Consider the following 21,608-nt stretch of genomic DNA (forward strand, 5'->3'; position numbering starts at 1 on the left):
GTGCAGATCATCTTCAAAGCGCTGCAGGGCCGCTAATGACCATCGAAGACGCTGAAAGGTGTCGTTGGTATTTTGTTGATGGGAAGAGACAAGAAGACAAGAGATGATTCTTCACCCTGAGCACGGTGAGACGTGGAATGGGCTGCCCAGAGGAGCTGTGGATGCCCCATATCTGGAAGGGTTCATGGTCAAGTTGGATGAGGTTTTGGGCAATCTGAGCTGGTGAAGATGTCCCTGCCCATGGCAGGGGTGGCACTGGGTGGTCTTTAAGGTGCATTCAACCCAAACCACTCTACGATTTGATGAAAAGAGGTCAAATTTGGATTTACACCACGGAGATGGGCTGCCAGGGGCAGCCGCTCAGGCTCAGTCCTACAACCCGAGGACATTATCTCCTTGATTTGGGATATCGGGGGAAATAGTCTCAACAGGAGAGATAAAGTGTGATGCAAGGTCTGAAAAGCTGCCACCAGCACAGGGAGCAGAGCAGGTTCATCTCGCTTCACCCCCGAGACTGGAGGTACCAGAGAGGATGATCTTGTCTTGCTTCGTTGGCCAACTTTGCCAGCTGCTCTCTTTTGACATAATCATACGAAGATCCTTTCCACACCTGATCTTCACCCAGCACCCAGCGTCCTATTTCCAGCCATGGACCTCCAAAATTAGGTGTGCAAATCTCCGGGAACCACTGGGTCTGAGGCATTTGAGGCTCCTCAGCAATTACTTCTGTGCTCCAGAAGCAGGTCTGAAAATACACTGGTAGATACAGACACGTCGCAGAATCAAGAGGTCTGAGAAGATCCAATATGCGTTTTCTGGTACGTTCTTCAATCACTGACATTTTCGATGGGAAATTATTCCTCCAAGAGGAGAAGAAAGCAGCAATCACGTCTAGACTTATAGCTTGGGGGTGGATTTTTGACACTCATCGCTTTTGATGAAGGTGACAGTGAGGAATTGAGCAGCTGTCGGCTGAGAGGGACGAAAAACCCACCTCAAACGGGCAAACAAACAATACAGACGCACTCCTGTCTTCCACCTTTGATTGCTTTTTCTCTAATTTAGATCATAAGCTCGAAAGCTGTCGGGATGCATGATGAAAACAGCACTTCTGACAGCTGTAAATTATTCCGCTCACCTAGTTCAGGGTTCTCTGTTTTCCCCAGAAACAAGGGCGGAATAAATCAGCAAAGAGTGGAGCTGGGTTACCTCGGGTTACGTGTTCGTACATAAATCAGCTAAAAATCTGAATTTGTTCTGAAACAAGAGGCCTAGATAAGAAAAATCACATCGACCAAGGGTGTGAATTTAATCAAACATACTGACTTTGAGTCATTTCTTTCTGGTTAGATTGAATTAGTTTGGTTTAAACTGGAGCAAGCTACTCTGGAAGCTAATTAAGCACCCAATAAACTCTTTACTAATGCACTAACGTACTACGCTTAATTATAAAGTCCTTAAACAACATCTTGCTTGGTAGGGAAGACCCACATGCCGAAGATATTTAACCCACCTCCCTGACTTCACACCTGTGAGATAAATTGATTCCCTGCATTGCGTAGTTAATTGTGAAGCACTTGGAAGGCAAGTGCTGTGTTAGCACCAAGCCTTAACCGCTAAGTTAAGTCTAAACTCAAGAGGAAAACACAGACCAGGCCTAAACCCTCTTCCTTCTCTGCAGATGAGAGCCACCCGTGCTCCAGCATGTTTTAGAGCTGGCCCCGTCTCACCATGTTGGGCTGCCACCCTTCGACGTTGACGCAGCGGTCGATGCACCACCAGAAGTCGTCCTCGGATTCTCCCTTCCAGGCGAAGACGGGGAACCCTGGCACAGAGAGGGAGATGGTGCTGAACCCCGTGCGCTGGGCGCTCCGCAGGCCGGGCTCCCCGCACCGCTGCGCTCTTGCTTGCAATCTCATTGGTTTTCAACATCTGCCTTCTAGAAGAAGCTTCAGAGATACATTGAAGACACACACAAGGCAGCAGAGAGGACTCAGCTTTACCCTTCCTAACTCCTTCCTCTCCCCCAGGAAAAAGCTCTGTTCACCACATGAGAGGGCAACACCGTCTCAAAAATAACATTTATTTGCAAAATCAAGCTTTTGCTGCAAGTGAGATGTTCTGCCTTCCCGCTAGGCACATTATCCACAAATTGAACCAAATGTATTTTGACTCACAAGCAATTTGTAGACTTGGCAGTGATGGCTTAACGGTTGGACTTGATCCTAAAGGTCTTATCCAACCGAAATGATTCTACGATAATTATTATTGAGCTTCAGTGAGCAAGAGCAGGTAACAGCCCAGCTGGCGGGTTTGGCTTCTTTTGGGTCTCCAGCTCTCATGGTCAAAGCCCTGACCTTACCCACTATAATAAGATTTGAATTAAGGCATCTCCCAGTTGAGCGGCAACAGGGACAGCTCTGTTGAGTGAATTACATCCCCCCAAAATTCTCTCTGTCAGCCCTTTTAGGCAAAGTTATGACTCAAACTGCTAGAACTGAAATGAAATTTAGCTTAGTTTCTTCTAGCAAAATAACTTTCATGTTCACACAGCCCTGGCGGCCAATAACGTGCGTCATTGTCAGTTGTGCTACAGACTTCTACACTCCGGAGAAATATCCTCCTAATGGAAGGGATTGATCTGGTGCTGTTCAGCTCCTACGGGTTTATTCTAAATCAAAGAGAATGAAGGGGAAAAGTATAAGAGACGGTAAATGAGCTCAATATGATTGGACAGTAAGCAGAAAGAACAAAGGGGTGACGGTTCCTACCGCTCTCGGCGAGGGCAGCGGCCACTTCGTTAAGGGTAGAGTAGATGTTGCACGCAGCCCATCGGCACTGGGCGCCCAGCGCGCCAAGAGTCTCCATTAGGACCTGGATTTAAACAGAAAACATCAGAAAGAGCGATGCAAAGAGTGACATGCAATGCAAAGAGGGACATACAATGCATGGAGCGACATACAATGCAAAGAGTGACATGCAATGCAAAGAGCGACATACAATGCAAAGAGTGACATGCAATGCAAAGAGCGACATACAATGCATGGAGCGACATACAATACAAAGAGTGACATACAATGCATGGAGCGACATACAATGCAAAGAGTGACATACAATGCATGGAGCGACATACAATTCAAAGAGTGACATGCAATGCAAAGAGCGACATACAATGCAAAGAGTGACATACAATGCAAAGAGCGACATACAATGCAAAGAGCAACATACAATGTAAAGAGCGACACACAATGCAAAGAGCGACATGCAATGCAAAGAGGGACATGCAATGCAAAGAGGGACATGCAATGCAAAGAGCAACATACAATGCAAAGAGCGACATGCAATGCAAAGAGGGACATGCAATGCAAAGAGGGACATACAATGCAAAGAGCAACATACAATGCAAAGAGCGACATACAATGCAAAGAGCAACATGCAATGCAAAGAGTGACATACAGTGCAAAGAGTGACATGCAATGCAAAGAGCAACATGCAATGCAAAGACTGACATGCAATGCAAAGAGTGACATACAATGCAAAGAGCAACATGCAATGCAAAGAGCGACATGCAATGCAAAGAGGGACATACAATGCAAAGAGCAACATACAATGCAAAGAGCGACATACAATGCAAAGAGCAACATACAATGCAAAGAGCAACATGCAATGCAAAGAGTGACATACAATGCAAAGAGTGACATACAATGCAAAGAGTGACATACAATGCAAAGAGCAACATGCAATGCAAAGAGCGACATGCAATGCAAAGAGCGACATACAATGTAAAGAGCGACATGCAATGCAAAGAGTGACATACAGTGCAAAGAGTGACATGCAATGCAAAGAGCAACACACAACTGGGGTTTTATTTGCTATTTATGGGAACCTTCTGGGGCATCTGCAGTTGGTTTTAAGCAGCATCAGAATTGCACAGGAAACAATTTTGGAATCCTTTTTTTTTGTTACAATTTAAAATGGATAGAGTAAGTAAAAGCTTCACAGGATATTCCATATGCAGCATATATGTGTATGTGGGTGTATATAAATAGATATATGCAGACTGCACTCAGCAAAGTCCCAAATTTAATCAGGAGAAAGCACTCCTGTCCCATATTTGGAAGATAAACCACAGCTCCTGAGTGGCATAACTGCACTGACCACTGACCCCCCCTTCTTCCTGCTCACACCATCCAGATAATTTGATTTCCTTAACGATCACCACACAATCTATAGATACGAGCATCACAGCACCCTGAAGCACAGGCTCTGTTTATCTAGAAATGTTCATAAAATGCACAGTTCTCTTTATACTCGGTGTAAGGTGCTGGATGCAGGGACCGTATCTTGGAGTCAGTTTTAGGGGCTAAGACGTGGAAACTCCCGGTCTGCAGTTCCCGGCCTGGCCTTACCGCTGTCTGCGCCGTGATGTGCGTGCAGCCCACGATCTTGGCCCCGGCCAGCGGCTTCTCCCCCTGCGCTCTCTTCCTCAAAGCCATCAGCGCCGGCATTTCTGCAAACCAGAATAAAGCAATGGATAAACCCATCAACGCGACGGACAGAGGGACAAACAGCCAGCGGCACTTCTCGCCCTGCTGGCTGGTACTGGGATGAAATAGGTCATGACACAGCTGAAAAGGACCCGATAACCCTGAGATCCTTCCTTACTCTTTAGGATGTAGCACCATCACATTTTTCAACTTCTACTCATGAATGCCCAGGTGAGGTTGGAGGAAAAGCTGCTCCAGGCTGAGGGGGACGTGGGACTCGCTGCTCGGATCACCGTCTCCAATATCCCTCCAATTCCCCACACACCGCGTTGCCTTTGCTATGGGTTTTTGGAGACGATTGTGCCAAACCAAAGCTGCCCAATTTATTTGATGGATTCTATATTTTCTCCTGGTTTTAACTAAATGCTTCTGACTCTAGAGTAGCGCTTCAGTAACCGGTAGGTTGGAGCTACACGGCGTAACCCAGTAACTCCTTTCCATCCCAAATGAATCCAGAAGAACTTCCCTACCTCTGACAAGAACGGAGTTGAGACATGGCCAACATTCTGAACATCAAGAAGAGAATTTGGGGCAAGGAGGAGCCCCACAAGACAGCTTAGGACAATGTGGAGCTTGAGGAACATGCCCCCGTTTACCTTGTTCAGCAATCTCGATCTCCCGGCGCCCAAATTCCGCCTGTTTGATGTTTTTCACACAGAAGTCGCTGCTGCCTTTGGAGTTCTTCTGCTGCTTGTCGCGGGGGGAGGTCTCATCGTCAGAGCTGTCTGTGTACGAGGCGGCTGGAGGAAGAAAACAAGGTCAGAGACAGAACAAAATATTCCCTAAAGCCTAAACCATCTGCAGCTGAAGGGCGCCAGCGATCTGTTGGATGCATCCATGGATGTTCTCCACGTCCATGGGCCAATTCCTTCCGTCCTGAGCTGGGTTCTCCTCTTCTCCTCACAACCATCATTTCCACACCATCAGTTTTTACCTACAGTATCACAGTATCAAAGTATGTTTGGGATTGGAAGGGACCTCAGAAGATCATCCAGTGCAATCCCCCCATGGAGCAGGAACACCCAGCTGAGGTTCCACAGGAAGGGGTCCAGGCGGGTTTGAATGTCTGCAGAGAAGGAGACTCCACAACCCCCCTGGGCAGCCTGGGCCAGGCTCTGACACCCTCACCCCCAACAAGTTGCTTCTCATATTCAAGTGGAACCTCCTGTGTTCCAGTTTGCACCCATTGCCCCTTGTCCTGTCACTGGGTGTCACCCAGAAGAGCCTGGCTCCATCCTCCTGACACTGCCCCTTTCCATATTGATCCCCAGGAATGAGTCCCCCCTCAGTCTCCTCTTCTCCAGCTCCAGAGCCCCAGCTCCCTCAGCCTTTCCTCACACGGGAGATGCTCCACTCCCTCCAGCATCTTGGTGGCTGCGCTGGACTCTCTCCAGCAGTTCCCTGTCCTTCTGGAGCTGAGGGGCCACAACTGGACACAATATTCCAGGGGTGGTCTCCCCAGGGCAGAGCAGAGGGGCAGGAGAACCTCTCTGACCTACTGACCACCCCCTTCTAACCCACCCCAGGTACCATTGGCTTCCTGGCCACAAGGGCCCAGTGCTGGCTCATGCTCACCCTGCTGTCCCCAGGACCCCCAGGTCCCTTTCCCCTACCCTGCTCTCTAATAGCTCATTCCCCAACTTACACTGGAACCTGGGGTTGTTCCTGCCCAGATTCCAGACTCTACCCTTGCCCTTGTTCTATTTCATTACATTTTTCCCGCCCAGCTCTCAGCCTGTCCAGGTCTCTGATGGCAGCACAGCTTCCAGTGTCACCACTCCTCCCAGCTTGGTGTCACCAGCAAACTTGCTGACAGTCACTCTATTCCCTCATCCAAATCATTGATGAATATATTGAATAATACCGGCCCCAGCACCGACCCCTGAGGCTCTGCACTGGATCCAGGCCTCAAGTGGACTCTGCCCCATTGACCACGACTCTCTGGCTTCTCTCCTTAAGCCAGTTTGCAATCCCCCTCACTACTCTATTGTCCAGACCACACCTCCTCAACTTAGCAACTAGGCTGCTGTGGGAGACTGTGTCAAACTACAATGACCTCCTCACCTTCATCTACCTCTATCCAACACCACACGGGAAGGAATCAGCTCGAGAACCCCTGTGTCCTCCACAGACTCATCTCCTCATGTTCTGCAGCTCCTCTGTGGCCTTTTCCCACCTCTCTTCCCAAATCTCAAGCCTTTACCTTTCTAAAATAGCCAGCAAAAACACCTATTAATGTTTTCAACACTTCCAAAACATTAAGAGTTGTGATTTAAGATAGGAGACTCCATCTAATTTTAAACAACGGCACGTTGGAGGCTGCTCGTTAATAATATTTCAGTTATAACTGGTGTTCCCAGCCCTTGGATTTGCTCAATTTCTACCTTCCTCAACCAGCAATGGCCACGAGTTGCTGCTGGGAGGCTCACGTGTGCCATTTCTCCTCTGGAATGTGCTCCTGCGTGGGACACCAGACCTCTGTCATCTTCTAGGACCAGAACCCTGGTCAAAGCAACATGGACAGCTTGAAAGCATCACTCGTCTTTCCTGTCCAGAAACAAAGCACCTGGAATGTGAAGCTCTTGGTCCAGCTGAGCTTCTTATCACCACCTCCTCCTCTTCCTCTCCGGCAGGAGCCACTTGTTGGACCCAACTCAAAAGCCTCATCCACACGGTCACCTCCCATTCCTCATGGAAGTGCCTTGAAGCTTTACTCCAAGTCTTTACTCTCCAGATCATGTGGTTCTTCTAAAATGAACATGAGACCTGGCATCCAATTATTTGTCCCAGCAGAAGAGGACAACCTTTGTAGGACAGCACTATCCATGGCAGCCTCAGGGGAGCCAGCCCATATTATGCATCACCAGGGAATGATGTGCAAGTGTGAGGGCGTCACACAAACCAGGAGAGGTTAAGGTTGGATCTGGGGAACAATTTCTTCCCCAAAGGGTTGTTGGGCATTGAACAGGCTGCCCAGGGCAGTGCTGGAGTCACCATCCCTGGAGGGTTGGACAGACGGACATGAGGTTCTCAGGGACATTGGGTAGTGCCAAGAGTAGGCTAATGGTTGGACTCGATGATCTTGAGGGGCTTTTCCAATTCAAATGGTTCTATGATAGATGTGGACCATATTCAGTTCTCATCAGTAATCACCTTGGACTTGGTTTAGAGGTGGACTTGGCAGTGCTGGGTTAACAGTTGGACTCGACAAACAAAGTTCTTTTCCAACCAAAACGATTCTATGACGACAAGCTCTCTTTCTTCCACAAGACCAGAAGAGAACTGGTTGAATCTTTACCTAGGAAACATCGTATATTCATCCTCAACAGCTACCGGCTTTGGGTGATGTGTTGCTGCACGTGTGAGATGGTTTCTCTCCCAGGCACGGCCTCCAGGAGGGAATGATCTACACCGAACACCCAAGGGACGTGTTCTACCCAACAGCCAGTGCGGATTCCTGACTTTCTCCCTCCATTTCCATGCCAAAGGAATGTGGTAGCACAAAGGATGAGTGCTTCTTACCCAGTGTCCTAGCAAGAGTGATGTGGTGGAACCCGTGGTCTTATCAACACCCACCAGCGCTCCCAAAGAGCTGCAGCTTTCCAGAGGTGTCCAAGTGAAGACTGAGACCAAGAACCCCTTCAGAGAACTTGGAGTAAAGGCCAACCACCCCTCCACCCAACCATTTCCATGCCAGAAATCCCAAACGGAGGGGTTAAACCCTTCTCCCCAAGCATGGCCATGGGTCTGTCTCTCCCGCAGCGCCCAGCGAGCCCGTTACTTTCTCTTCTGGCACACGTGAAGAGCTTCAACGACGCCGATGAAAAGAAACTTGGCACTGTCAGCGTGCCAGGCGCCCCGAGACCCGCTCGGGCCTTAATCCGCTTACGGAGGAGAATTATCGCATTGCTGACATTTCTCCGCAAAGGCTTCGTCCTCGGCGGGGTGCGAAAGGCAAGTCCGATCCTGCAAACAACGCGGCGATGGAAACGCTCTTCTGAATTCATCTGCAAATCCCCCGGCTCTTGGAGGACCGGGAGCCTGGCTTAGTAACTAAAAGAGCACCTTATGTAATAACGAGCTCCTGTATGTCAAGGGGTCTAGAAGGATTAATTAGTGAAAGGAGGATTATTTCCTTGAAGACAGCTAATCTGCGCCGAGGTTGCTGTGAAACCGTAGGTCTTGGTTCTGCGGGCTGAAAGTAATTGTTTTTAAACAATAAACCTACCTAGATAGTGGCCAGATTGTCACATGCTAATGGTTCTTTACTGCTACATACATATAAGAGTGCATATAGCATTATTGTAATTAAATTGTCAGTGTGCAAATGGTTCTTTACTGTTACATACATATAACACATAAGAGTGTGCATAGCATTATTGCAATTAAATTGTCAGTGTGCAAATGGTTTTTTACTGTTACATACATATAATACATAAGAGTGCGTATAGCACGACTGTAATTAAGTTGTTAGTGTAGTATAATAACATACTAATATATAATAATATTGCTCTTGCTGTCCTGTAAAGTGAAAAACAAGTGCAGAAAGGAAAGGATTCCTAGCACCTCTGATCTAGAAATACGCGGTTTACTGATGGGATAGACAGTCTCCGAAATATCATCCTATAGAATCCAAAGGTTGATGAATGAAAGCTTCATATCCAGGGTGGTCGCCCCGTAGAGCCCTGTGGTTTTTTAATATAAATTGTATTATTTCAAAGAGAACGACGTGAAAACAGCAGCAGGTCCCCGGTGCTGTTATGGTAGGAAAATGTTGGGAGGAAGAGGAAAGGCCTGCAGCCCACATCCTAACCCAGCAAAGCCCAGCTCAGAGCCTAAACCCAGCAAAGTGTAGCTTGGCTTAATATTTTATATGAGGATCCACTCAGATCTGCAGTATTGGCATCATTTGGGAAATAAGAAAAGGGGCAACCTGCCCCTGTTCCAGCCCAGCAAAAAGGACAAAACTTGTTTCTGTCCTGCACAACCTTTGGAAAGTTATGAAACAGCAAGAGGATGAAGTCAATCGCCTTTAATTAAAGATATTACTGTTCTAATCCCATTCCAGCACCCACATAATGTGTGCAATAAAACCAGAGCGCTTTAGTATTCAAATAGAAACCGGCTGATCCCCAAAAATCTTTGTGTGAGTTGATAACAGAACTACCTGAGTTTTGCAGAAAGGGAAAGAACAGTTGCCGAAACTGAAGTGATTTGACCATTTCGACCTCAAATGTCCTCTCAACCACAAAGCCGAGCATCTTGGATTACACCGCTCCACGTGCTGAACTTTGCAGATGGTACATATTTTGGAGACCAGCTGATGATTTTGGCTGAGCTTGTCCAGTTTTGATGGGCAGGAAGAGCAAGAAACCCCTGGTTGTTCAAAGAGATGCTGTTTCCGCATTCAGGTGTCCCTGTGTCACTCAAATGGCACCAGCACCTCGTCATCATTTTGGGCAGAGATGCTGGGACAACAGCCGTCCCACCAACCACGTCTCGGCAAAGAGTCGCTTGGGTTCCACTCATTGCTTCCTCGTGCCCATCACCTCCAAACCTCTACAAGGCTCTGGAGTGTCCAGAGAAGAGCAACGGAGCTGGTGAGGGGCTGGAGCACAAGTGTGATGGGAGCGGCTGAGGGACCTGGGGGTTCAGCTGGAGAACAGGAGCTGAGGGGAGACCTTCTGATCTCTGAACTGCCTGAAAGGAGCTTGGAGCCAGGGGGGTCGGGCTCTGCTCCCCAGGAACAAGCGCCAGGAGCAGAGGAAACGGCCTCAAGTTGCGCCAGGGGAGGTTGAGGTTGGATCTGGGAACAATTTCTTCCCCAAAGGGCTGTGGGGCATTGGAACAGGCTGCCCAGGGCAGTGCTGGAGTCACCATCCCTGGAGGGCTGGACAGACGGACAGGAGGTTCTCAGGACATGGGGGAGGGACAGGGGTGTGTTATGGTTGGACTCCATGATCTTCAGGTTCTCTTCTGAACAAAATAATTCCATGATTTTAGGTTTTATCCCATCTGCTCCCAACGGGTTATGGCACATACCATGACAAGACTGACACAAGAACAGGGACATTTCCTACAGCTTCAACAGTCAACACCTACAAGGACTTATCAGATGGGCACCAACTTCTGCTGTAGTTGTCACCTACACCCACCCTGGGACACAAAACAGGCACGGAACTGGTGTCCACTGCTGGGGCCAGCCGGTGTGGCAGAGCTCGGCTCACATGGATGACATGGACATCCCCGTGTGAGCTCATGGGCTCTGTCCTTCCATCCACACCACACACGCAGCTGGGATCTGGCCCAAAACACCCTCATCCGAGCAGATGCAGCTGGACTACCTTCAGATTTGATTTTCGGCCACAGGCTTTCAGCGTGCAGAAGGGGACTTGTCCATGGCCAGCGAACTCTGCAACCAAAACCCAACCGTAGCTCACAGCACATCATCCACCCCAAAACACAATTATTTCTTGTTTTACACAAGGTCTCCAGATGAGAAGGTCAGGGTAGGATGCACCTTTGAGTTTTTGTGGCTTCTCATGCTTTAAACTACCAGATATCTACCCAGATTCTCCTCAAATACGCTGTGACCTGCCAAGTATCCAAAAAACGCATCCATGTCACGGACAGGGACGAAGCGAAGGGCTGTGGTGGAGCCTCACCGTGAACGTCCCTCATTCCCCACGGCTCTGGCACAAGGCCAGACCTTGGCCACCAACCTGAACATCGAGGGGAGGGCTTTGGATGATTCTGCACTGTGAGCTTGGACGCAAACCACCAGAAAAGCCTGAGCATGTGGCCTTGGCAGGCATGAGGAACAGAGGAGCCTGTTCTCCCAGGGGAGGCGTGGGGAGACCTGGGTGTTGCCAGGGCAACGGTGACCACCCCACCCACGCCTGGAGAAAAGCATTCTAGTGACCAGCGAGAGCAAATGGGACCTGGGGGTGTTGGTGGCAGCGGCTGAACATGAGCCAGCGTGTACCCAGGTGGCCAAGAGGCCACAGCATCCTGGCTGGGACCAGCACTGGTGTGGCCAGCAGGCCCAGGGCAGTGACCGAACCTGTGCTGGGACCTGGGGAGGCCAAACCGCCAATCCTGGGGGCAGTGCTGGGCCCCTCACGCCAAGAAAGAGCTTGAGGTGCTGGAGCGAGTGGAGAGAAGGGAACGGAGCTGGTGAGGGGCTGGAGCACAAGTGTGATGGGAGCGGCTGAGGGAGCTGGGGGTTCAGCTGGAGAACAGGAGCTGAGGGGAGACCTTCTGATCTCTGAACTGCCTGAAAGGAGCTTGGAGTGAACTCCAGAGCCCTCAGCACAGGACACACATGGACCTGCTGGAGAGGGGTCAGAGGAGCCACGGGAATGACCCGAGGCTGGAACAGCTCTGCTGGGGACAGGTGAGAGAGCTGGGGTGTTCAGCTGGAGAACAGAAGCTCCAGGGAGACCTCAGTGCGGCCTTTCTATACATAATAGTGGCTGAAAAGAAAGATGGGGACAGACTTTTGAGCAGGGCCTGTTGTGACAGGACAAGGGGTGATGGTTTAAACTAAAGGAGGGAGATTCAGGCCGGACATGAGGAAGAAATTGTTGCCCTGAGGGTGGTGAGAGCCTGGCCCAGGTTCCCAGAGAGGTGGTGGATGAACCATCCCTGGAGACATCCCAGGCCAGGCTGGACGGGGCTCTGAGCAACCTGAGCTGCTGAAGATGTCCCTGTCATGGCAGGGGGGACTGGGGGAGCTTTGAAGGTCCCTTCAGCACAAACCATTCTATGACACCAGCAGGAAAACCAGAAGACACGTGTGGCCTTCACAGGTCACCGATGCTCTGCCAAAGACTCCAGTTTCACGTGCAAGGGGTGAATCCAAAGCTACAGTGGGATCCACATGGATTTATTCAAGAACGGGAAGGGATAATGACAGCCAAGCAGAGACACAACAGAAACACTGTTTGCTGCTCCTGGAAGGAAGAGGATGGGGAAGAGAGGAGGAAATTCAACAGCAATGGCACATGAAGGTTACAAGGAGAGATCAGAGGTGTTAAGAGCAGCAGAGTAACTAAATTTTCAATCCAAGTATACATGAAGATGAGAAAAATAAGCAACAACCCTCTTTCCACGGCTTCCCTCCAACACCACTGGCTACACAGCAGAACTGGGAGATCCCTGAGCTGCTGTGAACTGCAGGACGAACCCTGCGCTAAGAGGATGCGGTTGATCACAGAGCCATAGAACATCTCAAACTGGAAGGGACCCAACATGATCAGAGACCAACCCGCTGCTCCTTGCAGGAGCATAACCAGACATAACTTTGCATAACTGTAAAGGCCTTAGTTTGCTTTAAAATGATCTTAATCTTTTAATTCTGACAACAAATGGGAACGAGGAGTGCGGCGTGGGAAACTATAGTGGAATTCTTGGCAGAGAGCATGGGAACAGAGACCAGCCTTGAAGACAGCAAGGTTTACCCTTGAGAAGGATGGGGTAAAGGAGTATCCGGAGATATTAAGCTGTACCCGTGAGAGGGTTGTTCCTGGCAGGAACAACCCCAGGTTCCAGTGTAAGTTGGGGAATGAGCTATTAGAGAGCAGTGTAGGGGAAAGGGACCTGGGGGTCCTGGGGACAGCAGGGTGACCATGAGCCAGCACTGGGCCCTTGTGGCCAGAAAGGCCAATGGTACCTGGGGTGGGTTAGAAGGGGGTGGTCAGTAGGTCAGAGAGGTTCTCCTGCCCCTCTGCTCTGCCCTGGGGAGACCACACCTGGAATCTTGTGTCCAGTTGTGGCCCCTCAGTTCCAGAAGGACAGGGAACTGCTGGAGAGAGTCCAGCGCAGCCACCAAGATGCTGAAGGGAGTGGAGCATCTCCCGTGTGAGGAAAGGCTGAGGGAGCTGGGGCTCTGGAGCTGGAGAAGAGGAGACTGAGGGGGGACTCATTCCTGGGGATCAATATGGAAAGGGTGAGTGTCAGGAGGATGGAGCCAGGCTCTGCTGGGTGACAACCAGTGACAGGACAAGGGGCAATGGGTGCAAACTGGAACACAGGAGGTTCCACTTGAATATGAGAAGCAACTTGTTGGGGGTGAGGGTGTCAGAGCCTGGCCCAGGCTGCCCAGGGAGGTTGTGGAGTCTCCTTCTCTGCAGACATTCAAACCCGCCTGGACCCCTTCCTGTGGAACCTCAGCTGGGTGTTCCTGCTCCAGCAGGGGGATTGGACTGGATGAGCTTTTGAGGTCCCTTCCAATCCCAAACATACTGTGATACTGTGAGGGAAGGGAGTAGAAGAGTAACATAGATGATAGCAAAATGAGCCAAGGAGATGTTACTGCTGTAACTTGTAACCAACAGTGAAGAGACACATGAATTGGTAGAACTGTATCAAAATGCACTTGTAGCAATAAATGGCATCTACTACTTCCCCCCTGGTCCGTGTTGTCTGTCCGTCCCACCCGCGAGAGCGCGGTGACGACCCACCTGAGCTGTAGCTGTCTGTGGAGGACTGCGAGATGGAGCGCGACAGCGAGCGGCGGCCGATCTTCGTCGGGCGCTTGTTGAATTCCTGTTTCTGGTCAGCAAACTGGATCTGTTATAAGAAATTAATAGTTGAGTCAGCTGGAGAAACCCAACAGTCTGGTTAATCCCAGGAACCCAAAGCGGTGAGCAGGCGCTGGCACCATCTCAGTTACAGGCTGAATCGCAATTCTGTGATTTAATTTGGGGTATGGTACGCTAAGTCGCGCACTTTGTTTAATTTCAGACCCTCCAGCAGATGCAGCATGGACATGCTTGTCTTTCAAATAGCTTGAAACTCCTCTTTTAACCACCCAAATCAGAAAACGTCTTACACACAAACTTAGTGTTCCAAGATGTTAATGATACAGGTTATTCATGGCAAGAGAAGCCCCATAGGGCCACCCAACGCTGGCAGAGCTGATGTGGGATTGACCCACCACACGTTTATGGTCACGACCCATGTGAGATGCTCCCTGTTCGCTGCATGAAATACAAAGAGCCAAAATGAGAACGAGTCAGGAATAGCCAGCTGCGCTTTGTTTTAAGAAAGATTTGAGATTAGAGGCATCGCTCGAGGCTGTTGGAGCTGTTGGGAGCGTGGACGCCTGGAGAACACAAGGAGTTCGGATTGTTGTACACAACTTCATACAACAAATCACGGAATGGAGGATAAGGCACGTAAACGAAGCGATGTGCAGACTGCCAAAATGTCATCACTCAAGGTGGGGAGAAGGAACCAACTCCCATTTACCAGCAACGCTGACAATGACCATAGAATCACAGCATCCTTTAGGTTGGACAAGACCTTTAAGATCATCACGTCCAACTGTTACTTAGTACAGCCAAGTCCACCACTAAACCATGTCCCAAAGCACCACATCTACTCGTCTTTTATAGCACCAAAGGATGGAACACCGATATCTTCCATTTTCTCTTTTATAACGGAGCTCATCTCATCACAACAAATTGTCGTGGGTGACAAACAACAACCTGCTCGACCCGAGATGAAGAATCAAGCCCATTTCCATCTCAATCAAGCCCAAGAAATGAAGGTTTCCGACTCCCCGGGGTGTCTGTGAAGCCCTAAGCCCAGCAGTGGGTTGAAGAGCAACCGAGCCCAAGCAGGCTCAGCCCAAGCAGGCTCAGCCCTGCCCGTGTTCCAGCTGCGATAACCGCCCAGCCAAGAGATACCAACATTTATTTTCAGACCCGCAGAGCACAGATGAGATAAGTGAAGCGGCGTCACTTCTATCCAGGCACTTTTAAGGGGAAAATGATCTTTAAGAGTGGTATTTATAGAACAGGCTTCACACCTTCCCTGGCCAACACATTGTCTGGAGAAGAACCTTCTCCAAACTTTGTTTTCATCCTGCCCTTGGTTGAAAAGAACAGCAAGAAGGCCAAATAATCAGTATTTCCTTACTATAAACTGCCTAAGTCCACGTTTTCACATAAACCAAACATCTTAGAGATGACGATGAGCGGTTTCCCAGTAGAAACTCAACCCTTCCGTGGTCCGTTGACGCGCACCTGGGGTTGACCTTGTCTTAACGCTTCTTATGTGGCTACTAGGCCATATTTAAGCGTTCAGGAGAACACGCGTATAGTTTTAGGAAATATTTAAGGTCCCGGCGCTCATCGCTTTGGAAGCCAAACCATGGCTGCCTGCCATTGACCATTGGTGCCAAATCTCAGGGAACTGGAAACGCGACTTCCAATTTTGCTACGAGCATGAACCAACTCAATCTGGTACAACGAGGTTAAACATTTACATCTCCAAAATACCCAAAGCCATTAATTGAGTCTATTAACCAACGCCTTGGGGTATTTTGAGACATTAGTTTTGTTTAAAGAAGCCATCTAAGCAGGCAGAATTTGATCCTGTCTGGGGAACTCAAATTCGAGCTCAGTGGTTTAAAGTAGCGGGACTTGACGTTGCACTTGAGATGAGCTGGTGATGCCATGGGGCTGGCACAGCTGGTGATGCCATGGGGCTGGCACAGCTGGTGATGCCATGGAGCTGGCACAGCTGGTTATGCCATGGGGCTGGCACAGCTGGTGATGCCATGGCGTTGGTACAGCTGGTGATGCCACGGAGCTGGTACAGTTGGTGATGCCATGGAGCTGGTACAGCTGGTGATGCCATGGAATTGGCACAGTTGGTGATCCCATGGCGTTGGTACAGCTGGTGATGCCATGGAGCTGGCACAGCTGGTTATGCCATGGGGCTGGCACAGCTGGTGATGCCATGGGGCTGGCACAGCTGGTGATGCCATGGAGCTGGCACAGCTGGTGATGCCACGGAGTTGGTACAGCTGGTGATGCCACGGAGTTGGTACAGTTGGTGATGCCATGGAGCTGGCACAGCTGGTGATGCCATGGCGTTGGTACAGCTGGTGATGCCACGGAGCTGGCACAGCTGGTGATGCCATGGGGCTGGCACAGCTGGTGATGCCATGGGGCTGGCACAGCTGGTGATGCCATGGAGTTGGTACAGCTGGTGATGCCATGGAGCTGGTACAGCTGGTGATGCCATGGAGTTGGTACAGCTGGTGATGCCATGGAGCTGGCACAGCTGGTGATGCCATGGAGTTGGTACAGCTGGTGATGCCATGGGGCTGGCACAGCTGGTGATGCCATGGAGTTGGTACAGCTGGTGATGCCATGGGGCTGGCACAGCTGGTGATGCCACGGAGCTGGCACAGCTGGTTATGCCATGGGGCTGGCACAGCTGGTGATGCCATGGCGTTGGTACAGCTGGTGATGCCATGGAGTTGGTACAGCTGGTGATGCCATGGAGCTGGCACAGCTGGTTATGCCATGGGGCTGGCACAGCTGGTGATGCCATGGAGTTGGTACAGCTGGTGATGCCACGGAGTTGGTACAGTTGGTGATGCCATGGAGCTGGTACAGCTGGTGATGCCATGGAATTGGCACAGTTGGTGATCCCATGGAGTTGGCACAGCTGGTGATGCCACGGGGCTCGTACAGCTGGTGATGCCACAGAGCTGGCACAGCTGGTGATGCCACGGAGCCAGTACAGCTGGTGATGCCATGGAGCTGGCACAGCTGGTGATGCCACAGAGCCGGTACAGCTGGTGATGCCACAGAGCTGGTACTTGGTGGGTTTGGGCCAATAAGTGAAGGAAAAAAGTGATGAGGGTCTCAGGTTGGCAAATTCGGAGCCCAGGCTGCTGGGGAGGAGGGAAAGGAGCTGGGAGGGGATTTGCAGCAGCACCTGGAAGCCCTTTTGTTGGTTTTGTTTTGCTTTTTTCCTGCTAATCTTAAACCCAAGGACAGCGGCTCAGGAGACGCCCAGGGGAGGGAGAAAAAGCACGTGAAACTCAGCTTACAGTCGAGACTTGGGTTGTGGATTAACACCTCTGGTCCTGGTGGGACCTGCACACACACACATCATCTTTTAAATTCATTTTCTAAGAAGCTGTTGGCCTGAAATAACTTTACTGTTTGTTCTCATTTAAAACAAAGCCCTCATTAGGTGAGCAGCTTCATCAACACTCCGGGTTAGTTGTGTGAAATGACGCTCTCGGCAAAGTGAGAGGGGCTGGGAGTCTTGACAAAGGGCGAATAATTCACATTATAACTCACATTTCCCCTCCTGTATCATCGCTTCAAGGACATTCAAGGCAACTATTCCAAGCGATGCAGTAATACTGATGTACTCCTGCATCCAAGACTGAGAGGCAAGCACACGCCAAAAAGCAAAATAAGTCATGAACCAAGTTAGGTAGAATTAGAACGAGACTTAAACTCTACTCTCAGCCCCTTCAAGGGTTTAAACCCTTTAAATGCTGCCACGAGCTGGGTTTAGCGTGAGCTGCCAAGAGGTGGAAGGGAATGCGAGAACGTGGGGATGGGATCAGCTCAAGGCTCAGGTCCGGTTTTAGCCAACATTGACCCTCCACCAATGTCTTTTGGCTTTATCCTTTGAGAAACAGAGAAAGCGGGCAAGAAAGGATGCTGAATTTGATTTATTTAAGACATTGATTATAACCACCTTCATTTAGAGCTGGATTTTGTATCACTTGGACGTGCAAAGGGAATCAGAGTTATTGAACACCAGGTGGGATGGGACCTCAAGGATCATCTGCTCCAACCTTCCTTGGCCAAATGCACAGTTCTAGACCATTATTCCTCGTCTTTTCCATGAGATTCCTTGTAAAAAGGGAGTTTTCATCTTCTTCGTAGCCACCCTTTCAATACTGGAACATGGTGACTCCCCTGAGCCTTCTTTTCTCAAGGCTGAGCAGGGATATTCCCTCAGGCCAGCTCCCACAACACGTCTGAATTGTTGAGTTGAAATCTCAGCAACGCAAGCTCCATCCACCCAGAAGGAGCAAACCAGACCTTGCTTACCCAGCCCTAAGCTCGGGTTTAAATCCCAAGCGAACGGCACAAGGTGACCGACGGCACAATGTGCTGTGTTCCAGCCCAGCTGGGGAGATGGGGACCTTCAAAATGGGGATGAAAACGGTGATTTTGGTCCAGGTTGGACACATTCAGCTCACACTGAGACGTCTCTGAAGGTACAAGCGAACCGTGCAGAGGGCAAAGCTCAACGGAGAGATCGCGAAGCCTTTGAGAGCTGCAGCTGCTTGAGTTTACGAGCCCAAGCTGCTCTTGAGCTGCACAAGTGCTGCTGCTTTCAACCTCCAACAGGAAAATACAATGGAATTCAAGCTGAAAAATCTCACATTTAGAGATCCAAAGGGTTAATGGCTTCTAAATGCAGGTGTGTGCTCACTACATTTGAAATGACTCAGTCTCGTTTCCACCACAAAGAGCCGCTCTATGTTACTACACCGAGCAATTCTCACTGTTTGAGGTTCTCCTGGGCGATCCCCTGCTCGCAAACCCATCGGCTCCTCCAGAGAGCAACCCCGGAGCTACAGGTTTGGCTCAATGCTTCGTCCTTTCAAACCTGCTCCCCAGAGAAAATCGAGTTCTCCAGAGATGGGGGTTTTCTCTGAGAGGGGAAGGGACGCAGGCAACTCCAGAAATAAGGGATTTGGGGGGAATAGCAAGGAGAGGAGGGAAAAAGGGGGGGTAGAGACAAACTAATTTACTTTTAAATAGGAAAATTATATTATGGTGCTACAGATCGCCCTCACCTGGGGTTTAATCCCCGAATCTCCGTTCACGTTGTATTTCTTCTTGTTCGGCATGACGGCATCAGTGCCAGCACTCAGCACCGGCTCCCAGCGGGACAGGGGCTGGCCCCACATTTATACCTCCCGACCCGCCGGCCCCGGTCCTGCCCCCAATTACACCTCCCAATCTGGTCCTGCCCCCAATTACACCTCCCAACCCACCGGTTCCGGTCCTGCCCCCCAACTACACCTCCCAACCCACTGGTTCCGGTCCTGCCCCCCAATTACACCTCCTAACCCACCGATCCTGGTCCTGCCCCCCAATTACACCTCCCAACCTGGTCCTGCCCCCCAACTACACCTCCCAACCTGGTCCTCGCCCCCATTACACCTCTCGACCCACCGATCTCGGTCCTGTCCCCCAATTACACCTCCCAACCCATCGGTTCCGGTCCTGCCCCCCACTTACACCTCTCGACCCACCGATCCTGGTCCTGCCCCCCAATTACATATCCTAACCCACCGATCCTGGTCCTGCCCCACAACTACACCTCCCAACCTGGTCCTGCCCCCCAGTTACACCTCCCAACCCACCAGTTCCGGTCCTGCCCCCCAATTACACCTCCCAACCTGGTCCTGCCCCCCAGTTACACCTCCCAACCCACTGATCCTGGTCCTGACCCCCATGACGCCTCCCAGCCCGCTGGTCCCTGTCTTGCCCCCTATTACAGCTCCCAGTTTCCCCCACCCCGGTCCTGCCCCCCAATTACACCTCCCAACCTGGTCCTGGCCCCCAATTACACCTCCCAACCCACCGATCCCAGTCGTGTCCCCCATTACAGCTCCCCGTTTCCCCCACCCAGTCCTGCCCCCCAATTACACCTCCCAACCCACTGATCCCGGTCGTGCCCCCCATCACAGCTCCCAGTTTCCCCCGCTCTGCTTTGGGCTGCAGGATGGCGGTGAAGGGAAACCGCTCGGATTTTCCAACTCCCCCTTTTCTTTTTCTGGCCGAAAAGGACCCCAAGACTTCACGAGGCGTCCCAGCAAACAAGCCCTACTTGTGTTTCATCCTGAATTACAGCATTGCTGCGACCTCTGGACAGTTTGCAGTGGTTTTTAACGTGGCCCGGCCTGTGTGCGCACAACAATAGCTTATTTATGTAACCAGAACATTTCCCCGTTCGCTATAATTAACTTGCTAATTAGGCTTTTTAACTTGGGTTCTCCCCCCCCACTTTCTTTTTTTCCCCGATGTCAGGTGATTACGTTAACAGAGCCTCATTAGAAGAAAATTAACTAATGAGCAACTAAAACAACGAAGGTATTTGTTAGATGGCAAAGTGGTTTTTAATGACGCCGGTCCCTGCTCTGTCCCCCAGGGCAGCGAGTGCAGAAGGTCCGGCCTTGGAGGGGTCCTGACCCAACACCCATCCTGAGGTTCCCGTGTCGGACCGTTCCTCTTAGACCCATGGAAAAATGGAACAGTTTGGGTTGAAGGGACCTTAAAGTTCACCCAGTGCCACCCCTGCCATGAGCAGGGACATCTTCACCAGCTCAGGTTGAGGTTGGGTTGAGGATGAGGTTGGGTTGGGGAGGTTGAGTTCATAGAATCACAGAAGGGTTTGGGTTGGAAAGGACATTCAAGGCTCATCCAGTGCCACCCCTGCCATGAGCAGGGACATCTTCACCAGCTCAGGTTGAGGTGGGGCTGAAGTTGGGTCAAGAAGGTTGAAGAGTTTGAGGTTGAGTGGGGGAGGTTGAGTTGAAGAGGTTGAGGTTGGGTTTGTAGAATCTTAGAAGGGTTTGGGTTGAAGGGACCTTCAAAGGTCCCCCAGTGTCACCCCTGCCATGAGCAGGGACATCTTCACCAGCTCAGGTTGAGGTTGGGTTGGGGATGAAGTTGGGTTGAGGAGCTTGAGGTCGAGTTCATAGAATCATAGAGCAGTTTGGGTTAAGGGACCTTCCCAGCTCCCCCAGTGCCACCCCTGCCATGAGCAGGGACATCTTCAGCAGCTCAGGTTGCTCAGAGCCCCGTCCAGCCTGGCCTGGGATGTCTCCAGGGATGGTTCAGCCACCACCTCTCTGGGCTATTTTAAATTTTGATTTAGTGCCTGGAGCTGTTATCCAAGGAGTTTTGTGTCCCTGACAATGTCCCCAAGACAATTCCCATAGAGAACCTCAACGTTTGCTACCAAAGAGTTGGGAAGCGACGGCACCGTTGATTGACCTCAACACCAATTCTAACCAAATACACACAAAACAAGCTCCGTCCAGCTCTGCGTATTGTTACACACACCTGCTTTAGAAATCATTTACCACTGAGCTGATCTAATATTGCTCCTCAATAGTTGTCACTGCAAACGCTGTCAGGGAAACATTGCTTGTGAGTGTTTGTCTGAGTGGTTCTGCAGACACAGACAAGCTTTGACGGCATTTCACGTTTC

General features: G+C 50.4%; 1 protein-coding gene across 2 annotated transcripts in view; it reads right to left on the reverse strand.

Annotated features, from left to right (window-relative positions):
- AHCYL2 (adenosylhomocysteinase like 2) overlaps nt 1-21,608 on the reverse strand; it is a 102,791-nt gene that overhangs the window by 22,559 nt on the left and 58,624 nt on the right. The window contains exons 1-6 of one of the 2 annotated variants that reach the window (XM_071803566.1): nt 19,183-19,285; nt 14,012-14,120; nt 5,144-5,287; nt 4,410-4,510; nt 2,772-2,874; nt 1,731-1,825 (exon numbers count right to left, since the gene is read on the reverse strand). In XM_071803566.1, the coding sequence (XP_071659667.1) occupies nt 1,731-1,825; nt 2,772-2,874; nt 4,410-4,510; nt 5,144-5,287; nt 14,012-14,120; nt 19,183-19,236 (606 nt within the window). In that variant the 5' untranslated portion in view covers nt 19,237-19,285. Of the gene's footprint in view, nt 1-1,730; nt 1,826-2,771; nt 2,875-4,409; nt 4,511-5,143; nt 5,288-14,011; nt 14,121-19,182; nt 19,286-21,608 lie in introns of those variants that run through there. The other variant, XM_065850639.2, reaches the window with a different exon arrangement.

This window comes from Patagioenas fasciata, chromosome 1 (assembly GCF_037038585.1).
Source record: "Patagioenas fasciata isolate bPatFas1 chromosome 1, bPatFas1.hap1, whole genome shotgun sequence".
NCBI lineage: Eukaryota > Metazoa > Chordata > Aves > Columbiformes > Columbidae > Patagioenas > Patagioenas fasciata.